A 17,124-nucleotide genomic window follows, 5' to 3' on the forward strand; every position below is an offset into this window, starting at 1 on the left:
AAAAAAAAAAAAAAAAAAAAATCTTGGGTTTGTTTGTTTGTTTTTAAGCCAGGCATTCTGTAACTCTGTATAGACCAACCAGGCTTCCTTCCTAGTGCTGGGATTAAAGGCATGGGCTGGGCCAGGTATGCACAGAATTAATCCTAGCACTTGGGTAGATATATCTTTCTGAGGTTAAGGCTAGCCAGAGCTATATAGTGAGAATTTGTCTCCAAAAAAAAAGAAAGAAAGAAAAAAAAAAAAGAGAGAAACCAAATGAAAAACAGGTATACTCCACCATCATGCCTGGACCTCATGACTTTTTTTTTCCCTTGAGATAGGTTCTCTGTGTAGCTCTGGCTGTCCTAGAACTCACTCTATAGACCAGGCTGGCCTCAGATTCATAGAGATCTGCCTGCCTCTGCCTTCCAGGTGCTGGGATTAAAGGCATGCACCACCACAAACTGATCTCATGTCACATTTTACACCGTAAATATTAATTTTTCATGTCAGGGATGTAAACCCCAAGCCTTATGTGTGGAGGCAGCTGTTCTAATGAAGCTTAGCAGTACTTTGTTCTGACACGAAAGATCCCAAGTTCAGTGTCCAAAAGGTGATTGACTACTTAAACCTCAATTGGGATTCAGAAACAGTGAATGCCATTCATGCATCTGTTCATATCTTACCTATTCTTCCAAGGTTCATATTTTCCAGCCCAATGCCCGTAAAAAATATTTTTTAGATTATTTTATTTTATGTCTGTTTTGCTTGCAGGTATGTATACTATATTCATGGTTGGTGCCCATGAAGATCAGAAGAGGGTGTTGAATACTTTGGAACTGGAGTTATAGATAGTTGTGCACCACCTTGAGTACTAGGAGTCAAACTGGGGTCTTCTCCAAGAGCAACAAGTACTCTTAATATCTGAGCCATCTCTCTAGTTCCTGAATAACCTTTTTATAAAATTGGGTAGCCGTTATGTTGATAGGTGTAAAATTAGCACTCTATAAGCTATTTTTAAGTATGCTGTTCAAAAGAAGTGCTGGCTACAAGACTCATGGATCTGGCTATTAAGGATCGTTATTAGTGGTGATAATGCCTGAGACCAATTTAAAAAAAAATTTTTTTTTAATGTTCGTTGGTGTTTTGCCTCCACGTATCTGTGAGGATGTCTGATCCCCTGGAACTGGAGTTAAGGTTGTGAGCCGCCAGGTGCTGGGAATTGAACCCCAGTTCTCTGGAAGAGCAGCCAGCACTCCCAATCACTGAGCCAGGCTGACTCCCTTCCCTATCCATATTGGAATGTTGATGTGTCCAGTCTTGTAGGTAACCAACCACTGCTGCTGTGAGCTCATGAAAGAGATGGCTTTTGTTTCGCAGCCCCTCCCTCCACCTTTTCTGTAATGTTCCTTGAGTCATAGAAGGGGTGATAAGAGATATTCTCTTTAGGGCTAAGCACTCAAAAGTAACTTGTTGTCAACTTTTTGACCAGTTGCATGCATTAACCATTGCCCTATATGCCTCTGCATATAGAACCTTCTCTTACCACAGCTGAAAGCAGCACTAATTTTTTGGTATAAGTCTGTTTAGGAGTCAGTTTGACACTGTATCCTTTTAGCAAAACACAGATGTAGGACCTATCTATAATTTTTCCACTTGTGTATTTTTGACCAGGTTTACAGTATCAGGCATGCATTCTTCCCTTTAGGCCTCAAATCCAATCAGGAAGTGCTTACTTATCCCTTAAAGGTCATGACACTATTGTAGCTTGAAGGGTTCACAGTTGGATAAGGCCATTGATGTTTTCCTCCCCAGTATCCTGCATAGCACCTTCTGGTGTGAAAGCTAGCCAGCGTAATGGAAATTTCCAACTTGATTTGTTTTGTTTTTCCAGAGAGCCCTGGCTAGCTGGGAATTTACCCTATGGTCTGTCTGTCTGTCTGTCTGTCTATCTTTCTATCTAAAACGAAATAGTTCTGGCTAACCAGGAACTTTCTGTGTACACCAGCTGGCTTCAGAATCACAGAACTCCTCCTCCTCCGCCTCCCCAGTGTTGGGATTAAAAGTATGCATCACTACAAGCCCCAAGACCCCCCCCCCCCAAATCTTTATTGTTTTGCTTTTGGTTTTGAAGACAGGGTTTCTCTGTGTAGCCCTGGCTGTCCTGGAACTTGTTCTGTAGACCAGATTGGCCTCGAATTCACAGAAATCTGGCTGCCTCTGCCTCTTGCCTTCTTGGGACTAAAGAAGGTGTATGCGTGCTCCCCTCCCCCAAGCTTATTTTGCTTGCTTGCCATGTTCCCCATCCGCCCCACCAAAAAAAAAGACATTTATTTTATGTATGTGAGTACATTGTTACTTTCTTCAGACATACCAGAAGAGGGCATTGGATCTCATTACAGATGGTTGTGAGCCACCATGTAGTTGCTGGGAACTAAACTCAGGACCTCAAGAAGAGCAGCCAGTGCTCTTAACCTCTGAGCCATCTCTTCAGCTTTTCGGTTTTTTTTTTAAAGACTTATTTTAATTTGTGTGTGTGTGTGTGTGTGTGTGTGTGTGTGTGATGTGTGTATGTGTGTGTATACACAAGAGGTCATCTGAATACCTGGAGCTGGATTTATAGGCAGTTGTAAACAGATGACATAGGTGCTAGCAATCAAACTCAGATCCTCTATAAATGCAGTATGCTCTCTCAACTGCCAAGCTATCTCTCTTTAGCTCCTTCCATTTCTTTATGGCTGAATAACTGCATTGCTTATATGTACCTCATTGTTATCAGTTCCTCATTTGACAGACAATTCAACTGATTTTTTTAAAGATTTATTTATTTATTTATTTATTTTTTTGAGACAGGGTTTCTCTGTGTAGTCCTGGCTGTCCTGGACCTCACTCCGTAGACCAGGCTGGCCTAGAACTCAGAAATCCGCCTGCCTTTGCCTCCCAAGTGCTGGGATTAAAGGCGTGCACCACCAGCGCCCAGCCAGATTTATTTATTTTTATATATGTGAGTGTGCTGCTGATGTCTTCAGACACACCAGAAGAGAGCATTGGATCTCATTACAGATGGTTGTGAGCCACCATGTAGTTGCTGGGAATTGAGTTCACGACCTCTGGAAGAGCAGTCAGTGCTCTTAACTGCTGAACCATCTTCCCAGCCCCCTTTATGCTGTTTTTAAGAGTCTATAAACATTATTCATTATGTGGTAACATGCCAGGATAATGGGAACAAATAATAAGTTAGACATGCAGTGTATAGATAGAGTTTTGGGGATGAAGGACTTAAGCCAAACATTGCATGTGACTTGACTCTTTCTGTGCTCAGTGCATATAAAAAAACATCAAAATTCTGTTTACTAAGTAGGCTCCCTGTTGCTTTAGTATTAAAAGAAGTTGAGCTACTCAAGCCTGAGGGCAGGTTTGTCCTATTTGAGAAAAACCTGGGCTATACAGTGAATTTCTGGCCAGCATGGTCTACAAAGTGATATCTACTCTCAAGACACACACCCACACACACCTACACACAGATGGAAATGTAAGTCGTCCTCTTGGCAATAGGAAGTTTGTTTTACATGTACTTTTACTATCCTTCCTTCACCATAGCATGTGGTAGTAGTGTTTATAGCTGTCTCTATATTTAGAATATGAGGTTCTTCAATTGTTTGAGATGGGTTGGCCCTTTTGCTAGGGCTCTCTATTTCCACCGTTTTTTTCATATAAGAAGTATCCCATAAATGCTTGTTGAGTAAAGTGTATGCTAATTCTGGTGTGAAGATGTGGTATACCCTTTTTTTCCCATGTTCATTGAAGCAGATCAGTTCTATTTTTCTTTAAGGAAAGTCAAAATATTTGTAAGGTTCCTGGAAAATTATGATAATTCAATACTTAAATATATGCAGTGATCAAATCAGAGTAAATAAGCATTTCATCTCTTCAGTAATTTTGTGTTTTTGGGAGAATGTCTCTTTATGTAGCCCTGGCTGTCCTGGAATTTGCTGTGTAGACCAGGCAGTCCTCTTTAATTATATGTATGTTTCTGAGTGTGTGTATGTCACATTAGTGCAAGTGCCCAGGGAGGCCAGAAGAGGATTTCAGATTCCCTGGAGCTCAAGTTATAGCTAATGTGAGCTGCCATGTGGATGTTGGGAACCAAACTTAACTCCTGCCAGAGCGGTTAAGTCCTTTTAATCACTGAGCCATCTGTCCATCCCTTGAGGTAGTATGTTGGGGGTTTAAAATTTTAATATTAATTAGAATTATATTGTAAATTATTTCAGCCATTACTTTACTGTGCTGAAGAAGAACCAGAAATAATCCATTTTTGGTATTCTTTATTAAATTGTCTGTCTTACAGGGTTGCTAAATTTATTCATTTAATCACTGATTTGCTGCTATACTTTAACTTACTATATAGCAGGGACTTGCATTCCATTTTCTGAATGCCATTTGGTACTTGTAGACCAGGTCTGATGCCAACACTGTGCCCTTGGCCACCATAGTACTAATGATGACTTCTCTGAAGACAGGTACCCATGCATGAGTTCACTGAACTGTAAAGATGCTGCTTCCAAGTTACAAACTCTTCCCTTAGCAAACCTTTTACCAGAGTACAAATCTCAACTCCTTATATGACCTAATCATCCTCTTCATTCTCCAGGTCTTTCTGACAAGTGTCTTTTCAGAACTTACCCCCTGTATAAGTTTGGTTATATTTAGTAATGGTTACATTACTAAAAAGAAAAGAGGGCAGTGTAGCATCTGGGGATAAATTGCCATATTCCATTTCCTTCTCTGTGAGCAGGATTTCCAATTTCCAAGCCTGATGGACTCTCTCAGCGGGAACAAGATCTACAAGTCTTTGATCTGGAAACTAAGAATAGAGAAGTCATAAGAGATGACTGTTCAGGTGAGTAAGGCAGAGTCTGTCAGATGAATCAGTGGAAAAGTAATCACCAGGTGTTAAGCCAAGTTCTGGCTGAGCTCATACTCCACATACAGAGCTCTGCCACTCTGGAGTGGAGAGAGCACCTACCTGTCTCTACAGTTTGCTAGGTTCCAATTCAAGTTATAGCACATTTTTAACTCATTTTTGTTTGTTCCTTTGAAATCTCTTACTGGCTGTTGTCTGTTTGCTGAAATAGCCTGTTTGTATTGCCCCTTGATCCATTTTCATCCTACCTTGCTCCTGCTGTTCCTTTACATTTGCTGTTTTTTTGTTTTGAAGTAAATAGAATTTGCTTATCATTGAGGATACTACATTATTTAGTTTCCTTTTGTTTTTATTTATTTTTCTTAAGCACAGGATATAGATTACATTTGCATTTTCTATTTGTATATTGTATTAGATGGAGAGACCAGAGAAGAAAACAAGCTGTTGATTCCTAAGCGGAAAATTTCAGAAGAAGTACATTCATACAAAGTGAGAGTAGGAAAATTCAAACAAGATATTGCTCAAGTTCCTGAAAACAGAGAGGTTTATAAGTCTGAGGACAGATTAGAAAGACTCCAGGAGATTCTAAGAAAATTTCTCTTTCTGGAGAGAGAGTTTAGACAAATAACAATCAGCAAGAAAACTTTCAGCAGTGAGAAGAACGCTGAACCTGAAAAAAGCTTCAGTCTAGACTCCACACTTGATACAGATCAAAGAGTTCTTAGAATACAGACCACTGATGACAGTAAATATGACATGAACTTCAATCAGAACCCAGCTGTTGGCGAACAAGAACCCATAAGTCTAACAGAGAATTTTCAGAGTACTGACTATAAGGAAAGCTTAATGGATATGTCTCACCTTAATAAATGGGAGAGCATGCCTACCACTGACAGATCCTATAAATGTGATACGTGTGGGAAAACCTTCCATCAGTCCTCAGCTCTTACTAGACATCAGAGAATTCACACAAGAGAGAAACCCTACAAATGTAAGGAATGTGATAAATCTTTCAGTCAGAGCTCAAGTCTTAGTCGACATAAAAGAATACACACTAGAGAGAAATCCTACAAATGTGAAGCATCTGATAAATCCTGTGATGCACCTGATAAGTCTTGTAGCCAGAGCTCAGATATGCTTCAACATAAGAAGGTTCATGCCAAAGCCAAGTCTTACAAGTGTGGGACCTGTGAAAGAGTCTTCAGCCGAAGTGTGCATCTTACTCAGCATCAGAGAACACATAAGGACACAGCCTGTAAATGTACCGTGTGTGGCAGTGACTTCTGCCACACCTCATACTTAGTTGAACATCAGAGACTACATCATCAAGAGAAGTCCTATGAGTATGATGAATGTGGGCTGGCCTATGTTAAACAGCAAGGAATTCGTTTCCGAGAAAAGCCCTACTCGTGTAATGAATGTGGGAAAGACTTTAGATTGAATTCCCATCTTATTCAGCATCAAAGAATTCACACAGGAGAGAAACTGCATGAATGTAATGAGTGTGGGAAAGCTTTCAGCCAAACCTCATGCCTTATTCAGCATCACAAAATGCACAGGAAAGAGAAATCATACGAATACAACAATTATGAGGAAAGTTTCAGTCACAGTTCTGATCTTACTCTGCAACAAGAAGTTCCCATTAGAGAGAGAGTCTTTGATTGTGATGCATGGGAAGAGAACTTCAGTCAGAGAGCACACCTTATCCAACATGAAAGAGTCCATACCAAAGAGAAACCTTATGAATGCAGTGAACTTGGGGAGACATTTAGTCAAGTTCAGGCCTCATTCAATATGTGAGAACTGAGACCATTGAAAGTCACATATGTACTGAATGTTATAATGTCTTCAGTCATAGCTTATCCCTTGGTCAGCATCAGAGAATTGATACCAGAGAGAAACCCGCTGAATGTGATGAATATTAGGAATTTTTTTTTTGGCGTTAAATTCTTCATTGGCTCCTATAAATCAGTGCTAGAATATATAGAATATGCTACATTCTTCAGATTATTTTCATACCTTAGTCACAGTTGGGGAATTTGTACTGGAGTAAAATTCCACTGTCAAATGTGAAAAAGCCATCAGTCAACTACCTTGTTGGTTCAGTGTCAAATTTGTGCCATGCATAAAGCCTGTGAAGATATAGGTGTGTATGTGAGGAAACTCAAGTCATACCCCAGTGCTTGATCACACCGAAGAAGGAAGCTATATCCATGAACAGTCTATACCCAAGAAATCATTTGGGTATAGTAAATGTGGCATGTACCAGGTGTGAGTCTGGATGTGATGCAAATGCTAAGATCAAAACATCTGTACCAGATGAGACTGATATAATGCAAATGGTGAAATTTAACCACTGTATTTCCAGGCCTTATCCAGTATCAAAGTATTAGAAAATGGTTACTTCTCTGTGTAATTATTCCTATTTAGTCTCAGTCTTTTCACTGCAGAATAACTGAATCCAGAAGATAATTGGTGAATGAAGTCATTTTCTCACAGTATCCTTTAATAAGTATTCTAAGTAGGTATGAGTATTTTATTTATAGAACTCATTTGAGTGAATTTATTTTAATTTGGCCTATACATATTAAAATATTTTTCTTCTTTGGAATTGATTCTTATTCACAGTTTACCTAGGATGCTGTTAATGTACCATTGTTGACATAGCTTCTGGAGAGTAGCTCAGTGAACCTTCTCTGTTCTTGGCCTGAGTGCTCTCCAGAGGAGACTCAGGCCTATTCTTTTCTGAGGACCCTACATGGTGTTGTTTCTGTAGCCACACCCTTGGCTTCCTGTTGATTTCTGCATTCTCTTAGGCATCCTTAAATGGTGTTCTGGTGTTAGCTTTTCACCAGCTGATAAAGAGTTACTTCCACATCAGCTATCCATAAGTTTGGAGGATTCAGTCTTCCTGAGTTTGTGGCAGGCACCCAAACACTTGTAAGTGATGTCCAAATTTTTAGCTGCCTTGTTTGCATCCATAGCCCTCTAATGAGATGACAAGGACATCAGGGAGCCAGTAAGACTCCTAAGTTGGCCTAGCTACATTCATTCAGTGCCTACTTTGCATGTATGTGTATGTTTAGAATTCTTTTATATGCCTATATTGAAGGCTAACAAAATGCTCAGGTCTGCTTTTGATAGGGAAACAAAGAACACACAAATCAGAATAAGGAACTACAGCCTTCCAATAAAGATGTTGCTGTTAGTGATGTATCTAGACAGTATTTCAAGAGAGTGGCAGGTCCGTTCCTGGTAAAACCTTAGTCATTAGGATTGCTTCTTTATCTGTTCCTCCCTCCACTCCCTTCATCAAGCCAGGGTAGTATTTTGAAGCATAGATCTTTGTGCATAATTATTTGTGCATTGCCATACTTGTGTTGGGATGCAGTCTTTGTTGCCCAGGCTGGCCTTGAATTCCTGGGTTCACACAAATTCCTGCCTCCCAAGTAGCTGGGATTATAGGCATGCGCTCCTGTGCCTGGATTTTATTTTTGTATTTTAATAGAATCTGCAGGCCATATAAAGGGTCATAGCTATTTTGATTTATAGAAGTGATCACAGGTGTTGAGTTCAGGGTTATTGCCCTATACTACATAGAGTTCATGATTCTTTACATGATGTCAAAGCATTTTTTTTCATCTTAAAATTCATAACAACTTGTGAATAAGAAGTGTTTTTAAAATTCTAGTTGTCAATCAAGCAGTTGAGGCTTTCATAGTTCAGATGTTGTAATGTTCACTAGGGATCCTCAACCATTATATAAAATATGCTGCTCACTCTGTAAATCTTGTGGCTAACCTCTAGGATAGTCCTACCACTGTATTTTACTTCTTTGCCATCAGCAAGCATAGTGTCTCATCAGGGCAAGAAAAATCAACATATATCAAATTGATCTAAATGTTAAAGCAAATGAAAAATGCATGTGTTTTTGTCCCTGTCAAACATGTATACTCTTACTTATAGAGACCAATAGTCACTTCTAGTGACTGAGGCAGAGGAATTGATTCATCCCTAAGTAGCAGAATCTGTAAAAATCACATGTATGCATTTGGGTTAGGAACGTGCTTTTGTACTTCTACTTGAATAAAGGTGTGTTCGGCGCTCTTAGACTCTTTGTTTTGAACCAAATCTGTAGGCCCCAGGCAGAAGCACTGAGCACCTTGGAATTCCTCACTGTGCCTGCACCTACCTCCTCTGTGATACTCAGAAGAGTGGTTCGATCTCTATTGATGCCTAGCTTGCTTTTCCATAGACCTCTGCAGCCAGTTAGGATTGAATAGTTTTGTATTTTAGATTTATTTATTTTAAATGTTTATGAATGTTTTGCTTGCATATGTATATACATAACTTGTGTGCCTGGAGTCCATAGAAGCTAGAAGAGGACATCAGGTGCCTTGAAAACTGGAGTTATAAACAAATTTGAGCACCATGTGGGTTCTAGAATCACTCCTGTTCTCTGCAAGAGCAGACAGTGTTCATAATTGCTGAGCTAGCTCTCTAGCCCCAGGATTGAATGTTGGTTCAGTTGGGATTCTTCAGTACATAAAATGAAATCAAATAATTTGTGGTTTCAGTAGAGCTCTAAGAATGTTTTGGTAGGTAAACTAATTTAAAAAAATGTCAAATAGTTTTTGAAGTAACTTGTCAGTTCAAGTAGATATTTAGTTGATGTAATTACAGTATGACTTTGTATTAAGCCTTTGGTCTTAGGAAAGGGAAACAAGAAATTAGCTGGACAGTTAATTCATTTGTTTTCATTTGCTTGCATGCACACTTATGCACACATTCAAGTTTGGTTTTCACCACAGTTCTGCAAGAGATCTGAGCTGTACAAAAAGGCAAAAAGATCTTAGGGTTTCACAACAAGTTAGTGTCTCAGGGTCTGATATGGCTGATTTCCATGTTGCAGGGTTTTATTGAAACTCTTCCTATGGTATTAGTGTTGTTAGCTCCAGCTAAGCCTACTGGCTTCCAGAGCTGATGTCAGAGTTGGTTTGGGTTTTTTTTTTTTGGTTTCTCTGTGTTGCTCTGGCTGTCCTGGAACTCACTCTGTAGACCAGGCTGGCCTCGAACTCAGAAATCCGCCTGCCTCTGCCTCCCAAGTGCTGGGATCAAAGGCGTGCGCCACCACCGCCCGGCTTGTTTTTTTTTAAAGACAGGATTTCTCTGTATATCCCAGTCTGTAGTTCACCTGCCTCCTAAGTGCTGAGGCTAAAGGCATGTGTCAGCACCACCCAGCAGAAAACACTGTCTTATATCTTAGGTAATTTTTTTTTGTTTTGTTTTGTGTTTTTTTGTCTGCACGCCCCCCTACCTCCCAAGACAGGGTTTCTCTGTGTAGCCCTGGCTGTCCTGGAACTCACTTTGGAGACCAGGCTGGCCTCGAACTCAGAAATCCGCTTGCCTCTGCCTCCCAAGTGCTGGGAGTGGTGGCGTATGCCACCACTGCCTTGCATGATTTTTTTTAAAAAAAATTAAGGTAATTGGTGGACTTAGGATAACTTGGACACAATGGATTAACAGGTCAAACTCTCAGATTTTCTATTTACTGCCCAGACATCCCTGCCCCATCTTTAGTTTCCCTGTTCATTTTTCAGCATTCTAAATTTGTTTTTAGCTTGTTTTGTTAGCCAAACTAGCCAATGGACATAGAACTCTTGACCTGAAGCAAAATAAGTAAAAGGAAGAAGCAAGCTTGATTCCTGGGCACATGAAAGAAAGACTTAAAACCTAGGGCGTTCTGGAAGAGTGTTAGAGGTAGAATGTCCGTCACTTACGAATGAGTCTTTATTAGTGTTCTCATTTAGAGAAGGAATGTTTAACTGGAGGCTTGCTTACAGTTTCAGAGGATAAGTCCTTGGTCATCATGGTGGGGAGCATGGCTGCAGGTAAGACCAGACAAGTAGCTCAGAGCTTATATCCTGATCTACAGGCAGGAAACAGGAATTGAGCTATCCGAGAATAAGCTTTTGAAGCCTTAAAGCCCACCTCCCTCCCTCAGTGAGATACTGCCAACAAGGCCTCATAGCAGCCTTCTCTAAATTGTCTATAAACAGGCAAACAAACATTCAAATATGTGAGTCGTATGGGGCCATTCTCTTTTAAACCACCACACTGAAAATAGTTTTGTTTTTTTTAAAGACAAGGTCTCACTATACTGTCCTGGCTGGCCTGGAACTTTGATATGCTTACCCTTCTTGTCTCCTGAGTGTTGGGATTAAAGGCAGACTTCTTTGTGTATGTGTTAAGTGTTTTGCTTGCTTGATGGCTGTGCGTCATGTGCGTGCAATGCTTATGAAGGGCAGAAGAGGATGTTGCCATGTGGGTGGTGCTGGGAATTGAATACATTTATTTTTTAAATACCTTTTTTTATTCCTTGAAAATTTTACACATCCGATGTTTTGACAACATGACCATTTTGTAAGCAATACTAGGTTCTTGGGCCTATGACCTTCCATAATATAGATAAGTTTGCAGTAGTAGGCATAAATTCACATGAAGCAGCCTCAGATCTAACCAGAAAGTGGCAAGAGTATGGCATTTGAAAGTGCTGAGTAAAGGGAATCTATAGAGGGGAAAAGTCCTTACCCTAGGAAAATGGATGTAAGCAGCTGAGCACTGTGAGTCTCCATATGGCATTAAATCCAAGCTTCATTAGGTAATGCTGTATATACTACTAAGCTACATTTCCATCCCCACCTAGGTTTATGGTAGTTAAAAGGAGGTCCTAGTTTGTCACTTTAGCAAAGTATGACATTGCCACATCTAAAGATGTAGCTGCATCCATTCATCTAGTACTAGTCAACATAGCAAATTGATCTAATCAAATTAATCCTTGGATTTAAGAGGACTGGATGATTAATGTAGTGCCTTGAAGAAGACATACTTGAGCTTTGCTCAACTCAGTGTCACTTGAGATTTTATATAACTTGCTATACAATAAAGGCATAGTGAAAGGTAAATGTAAAAGGTACCAGCTACATAGCAAGTGCTCAAAAAGTTAGTTTCTGAGGCCAGTGGAATGGCTCAGTAAGTAAGGATGATTGCTGCCAAGCCTGATGATCCCAGTTTCATCACTGGACTTCACATGGTGGAAGGAGAGATCTGACTTCTACATGTCACCCTTTAACCTCCACATTACTGCCATGCTCAGGCACACTCAAGTAGAAATTTAGATTTTACGTTTTTAAAAATGGGGCTTGGAATGGGCTTAGTGATTAAGAGCACTTTCTTCTTTCCTGGAGGACCTAGGTTCATGGGAGTCGACTTCCATGGTCATGGCACACATGTGATCCATATAGGCAATACATCATACACATAAAATGAAAATTAAATCTTTTTTAAAAAAGATTTATGTATATGAGTACACACTGTAGTTGTACAGATAGTTGTGAGCCTTCATCTGGTTGTTGGGAATTGACATTTTAGGATCTCTGTTCACTTTGGTCAACCCTGTTCGCTCTGGTCGACCCCACTTGCTCAGTCCCTGATTAGTCTGTCCCAAAGGTTGATTTATTATAAATAAGTACACTGTAGCTGTCTTCAGACATACCAGAAGAGGGTATCAGATCTCATTACTGGTGTTTGTGAGCTACCATGTGGTTGCTTGGATTTGAACTCAGGACCTTTGGAAGAGCAGTCTCTTACCTACTGAGCCATCTCTCCAGCCCCTAAAATATTAAATCTTTTTGTTGGTTTTGTTTTTCTGAGGTAGGGTCTCACTTAGTTCTGACTGTCCTGACACTCAGAATGTACATCAGGGAGGCCTCGACTGCATGCCTCTGCCTCTCAAGTGCTGAGATTAAAAGCGTTCAACACACACGGCAAGAACTGAGTATAAATCCCAGCACCCATGTCTAGTGACTCAAAACTGCAGGTTAACTCCAGGTCTGGGGATTTGATGCATTCTGTGGGCCACCCCGATGCACATCAGTACCCACACAGTATATTTTAAACCCTCCAAAATTAGACCATCAGGATAATTCAGTGTAAAGATGCTTGCTGTAAGAGGCTAATGACCTGACCTGTAACCCCAGAACCCACAGAAAAGTGGAAGGAAAAAAAACCAGCCCTGGAAAGGTATCTTTCAGCCTCAACGAGTGTTCTCCATCACATATAAGTAAAAACATAAAATTAAGACCCCCCCAAGTTAATACAAACACAGGTATGAAAACCAATTCATTCATAGAAGTTAATACATTTAGCTGTGTGAAACTTGTCTAGGGTAGTGTTTCTCAACCTATGGGATTTGACCACTTTGAGGGTCTCATCAGATAATCCTGCATATCAGATACTTACATCACAATTCATAACAGTAGGAAAATAACAGTTCTGAAATAGCAACAAAATTTTATGGTGGGGGTCACTACAACATGAGGTATTAAAGGGTCATTAGGAAGGTTGAAAACCATTGGTCTAGGCTATAGAGATCCTGGTTCCAGAGACCTGTCTAAAGAATAGTAGGTACTGTCTCCTATAATCAAACTGGCATCTGTCTTGTAACATCTGTATCCTCCCTTCAAATATAAGTCAGTGATTAATCTGAGACTAAAATAGATTTTTAAAGTGGACAAAAACAAAATACACATACATAAACCCCAAGCACTGCTATTTAATTTGCTGATGTTTTCCATTCAGTATTGACTTTGGAAAGAATGATCTCAGATTTCTATTTCACCCACGTTTGTAAATTGTCAACATGAGTTGTAGAATATAGGTTGCCTCTTTTGCTCATATTATCTAGCCCCCTCTGGCCTTCATGGGGCTAGTTATATGCCTGGGCTTTAATTTGAGGTGCACAGTTCAACGCATGTGTTTGTGTGCTTCTTTTCGGTAGGCATGTAAGATAATAAAAGGCACGTGAGGATTAGTGACAGGTTAGCTTCAGAGCCCAACAGCTCGCATCTGTCGTTTCTGCATGATAAATATGGAGAATTCACCTTCCCTTCTCCTTTCTCCCCTGCTTCATCACTTAAGACGTAGGATTTCTGGCCTGCTCTAAGATTTTTCATCCTGTTTCACTCACTGATAGCAGCTGGAAATCTTTCTTCAGGTAGGTCCGGGAGGGGCTGGGTAAAGAACAGCTGGATGGAGTCCAGCCAGCATGGATAGCTTGGCCTTTTGATTGCCAAGGTAGATGATTATGGGACTAGGGAATAGGGCTTACTTGGGGCCATGACAAAGAGGAAGCTGATTGCAAACCAGACTCCAGATCCAGTGAAGCAAAGATGGTGGATATAGAAGCTCATGGATGAAGACCATGGACACACAAAGCATTCCATTCTGGGTCTGGCACCTTGAAAGCCCATCATTGAAGTAGACCTCCAAGGCACCTAGATGGGACTTGGAAGTGCAGGTGGATATTGTCCCATGCCAGGGCTCCCGGTCTGGACAGTGTTGTAGGCTGAGCATTGTCTGTCAGGAGCTGGGTATGATGAACCTGTGAGTGCTGTGTCTGGGCAGTGCTCGCCTGGTGGGAGGACTTCTGGGGGTGGGTCTGTGGTCTGCGTTCCTGTCTCTTGGTCGAAGGTGTCTGGTTCAGTTTGGTTGTATCCCTCTGGGAGTAATCAAAGTTATTTTCTTTTCTGAGAAAACTTTTGACAGCTTCCTTGAGGGTTGGGAGCTTCCCTCACTTTTACACCCTTTTCTAAAATAACTGCATACCCATTAGTGTGTGAGTGTGTGTGTTTTAAACTTGAGACAGGGTCACTGTGCCTGGAATTTGCTTTGTAACTCCTGAACTTTCTGCCTCAGCCTCCTTATTCCTGGGTTTGTTAAGTGTGCACAGCCATACCCAGTTCTTGAGCTGTTTTTAAGATTTATTTTTATAGATCTCTGCTTTGGATCAGTGTCTTCCCAGCGCATGGCGAACCACCTGAGCAATGTCACCAGAGCCCTTCTCCAGAGTGGGGAGCTTTGCCAGAGTAAAGTGGAGAAGCTGACCTAGCTGGCTTATCTTTGTTCTTCCAGACAGGTACTGAAGACTTAATCCACACTCCCCAGCCACACAGTTCAGAACAGTTCAGGTTCTAGTGACCTTCAGTGAACTGCTATACCTCTGGTATTTATGAAAGCAGATCTTTAGATAGTTGATGGGTTTAAATGCTTTCTTCTACTACAAACACCTTCACAAACACATTCAGAAAAGACAGTGTGCTGACTATATAACACTTAATCCAGTGAGGATAACACATAAAATTTGTTGTCACACTTTTCTAAAGACAAATATTTATTTCATGTTTAAGTAAGGGATAAAAATGGAAAGCAACTCTTTTTTTTATTTTTTTGGACCATGCTGGTCTTGAACACCGAGATCAGCCTCTGCTTTCTGAATGCTGGGATTAAAGGCATGTACCAGCACGCCAATTTGTTTCTTAGTTAATTTTTAAGATTTGATACCAAAAAAGGCTATACTTTAAACCCAACTAACCAAAATCTTATCCTAATCTGAGACACTTGAACAATGTGACATATAATTAAAATTATTATATATTTTTAAAAAATTTATTTTATAGATATGAGACACACCATTACAGATGTTTGTGAGCCACTATGTGGTTGCTGGGAATTGAACTCAGGACCTCTGGAAGAGAAGCCAGTGCTCTTAACTGCTGAGCCATCTCCACAGCCCAATTAAAATTATTTTTAAGCCTCCTGCATTTTAAAATACTTAATTGTAAATTTTTTTTTTTCTTTTTTGGTTTTTCAAGACAGGGTTTCTCTGTATAGCCCTGGCTGTCCTGGAACTTACTCTGTAGACCAGGCTAGCCTCGAACTCAGAAATCCGCCTGCCTCTGCCTTCCAAGTGCTGGGATTAAAGACGTGTGCTACCACCGCCTGGCCTCATAAAGGCATAATTTAAAAAAAAACCATCTCTATGAATAGATGATACATTATACATTTAAATAAAGAAGGAGAAACAAAGTTTCTGAAAGTACTTGTTTTGGGCATAGTGTCATTACAGTTATTCTAAGGAACTTGAAGAGATGGCTTAGTTAAGACTGATGACTGCTCTTTTTTTTTTTTAAAGGTTTATTTATTTATTATATGTAAGTACATTGTAACTGTCTTCAGACACTCCAGAAGAGGGTGTTAGATTTGTTATGGGTGGTTGTGAGCCACCATGTGGGTGCTGGGATTTGAACTCAGGACCTTCAGAAGAGCAGTCAGTGCTCTTAACCACTGAGCCATCTCTCCAGCCCCATGACTGCTCTTATACAAGACCCAGTTTCAGTTCTCAGAACCCATATCAGACACCTTACAATTCCAGCTCCAGGGTAACTAATGCCCTCGTTCCACAGGTAGACATATAAATATACACAGAATTAAGACTAACTAATGAAAATGTATTTATTTTAGGTATCTTGGAGGGATAATCTATTTTCTTTTAATATTTTTGTTTGTTTTGAGATATGCACTCACTGTGTGGCCTAGGATGGCGTTGAACTCTTGATCCTCCTGCCTTGACCTTCCAAGTGCTTGCATTTTAGCATTGCTACCATACCTGGTCTCAAGTGCTTTTAAAAACTATTTTAGATGGGCGGTGGTGGCGCACACCTTTGATTCCAGCACTTGGGAGGCAGAGGCAGGTGGATTTCTGAGTTCGAGGCCAGCCTGGTCTACAGAGTGAGTTCCAGGACAGCCAGGGCTATACAGAGAAACCCTGTCTCGAAGAACAACAACAAAAACTATTTTAAAAATTAGAGCAGAGCTCAGATAGATTGCCCAGTGATTAAAGCCCTTGCTGTGCCTTTAATCCCAGTACACTGAAAGCAGACCCTATGAGTTTGAGGCCAAACTGGTCTACGTGATGAGAGGCATTCTGTCTCAAATAACAATGATGATTACCAAGGAAGATGCCTGCATGAGTGTAAAGACTCCCTGAGCATGCATCCCCCCACAGACAGGTAAATAAAAAAGAACAGACCTTATTCTGCCCCGGATTGACAGTTTGCATTGCTGGCTTCTTGGGTGAATCTAGCTACCTGGCCATGAGAGTGTTGCTCACATCATCCACTTGTGTCACTGCTAATCTCCTTAGCCAGAGTGGAATGAGTTTGTGACCCTAACTGGGCCAATCAGGATGTTTTCCTGGGAGATTCTGAATGTGAGCTGATACTTGGGTGAGGAAAAAATTGTTTTCCTTAGAGTGGAGCCATATCCTGCCTCAAGTTTTGTTAAGAGATTTTTCTTTTTTCTTTTTTTTTTTTTTTTTT

The 17,124-nt window shown here is 40.4% G+C and overlaps 1 protein-coding gene across 3 annotated transcripts in view; it reads left to right on the top strand.

Moving 5' to 3' along the window:
• The window catches only part of Znf655 (zinc finger protein 655), a 24,817-nt gene extending 7,715 nt beyond the window's left edge, over positions 1-17,102 (top strand). For 2 of the 3 annotated variants that reach the window (XM_031338728.1, XM_031338729.1), the window contains exons 3-4: positions 4,778-4,882; positions 5,322-9,018. In XM_031338728.1, coding sequence (XP_031194588.1) covers positions 4,778-4,882; positions 5,322-6,706 — 1,490 coding nt within the window. In that variant the 3' untranslated portion in view covers positions 6,707-9,018. Of the gene's footprint in view, positions 1-4,777; positions 4,883-5,321; positions 9,019-16,497 lie in introns of those variants that run through there. The other variant, XR_004109679.1, reaches the window with a different exon arrangement.
• The last annotated feature ends 22 nt before the right edge of the window (positions 17,103-17,124 follow it).

Source organism: Mastomys coucha, unplaced genomic scaffold (genome assembly GCF_008632895.1).
Source record: "Mastomys coucha isolate ucsf_1 unplaced genomic scaffold, UCSF_Mcou_1 pScaffold22, whole genome shotgun sequence".
NCBI lineage: Eukaryota > Metazoa > Chordata > Mammalia > Rodentia > Muridae > Mastomys > Mastomys coucha.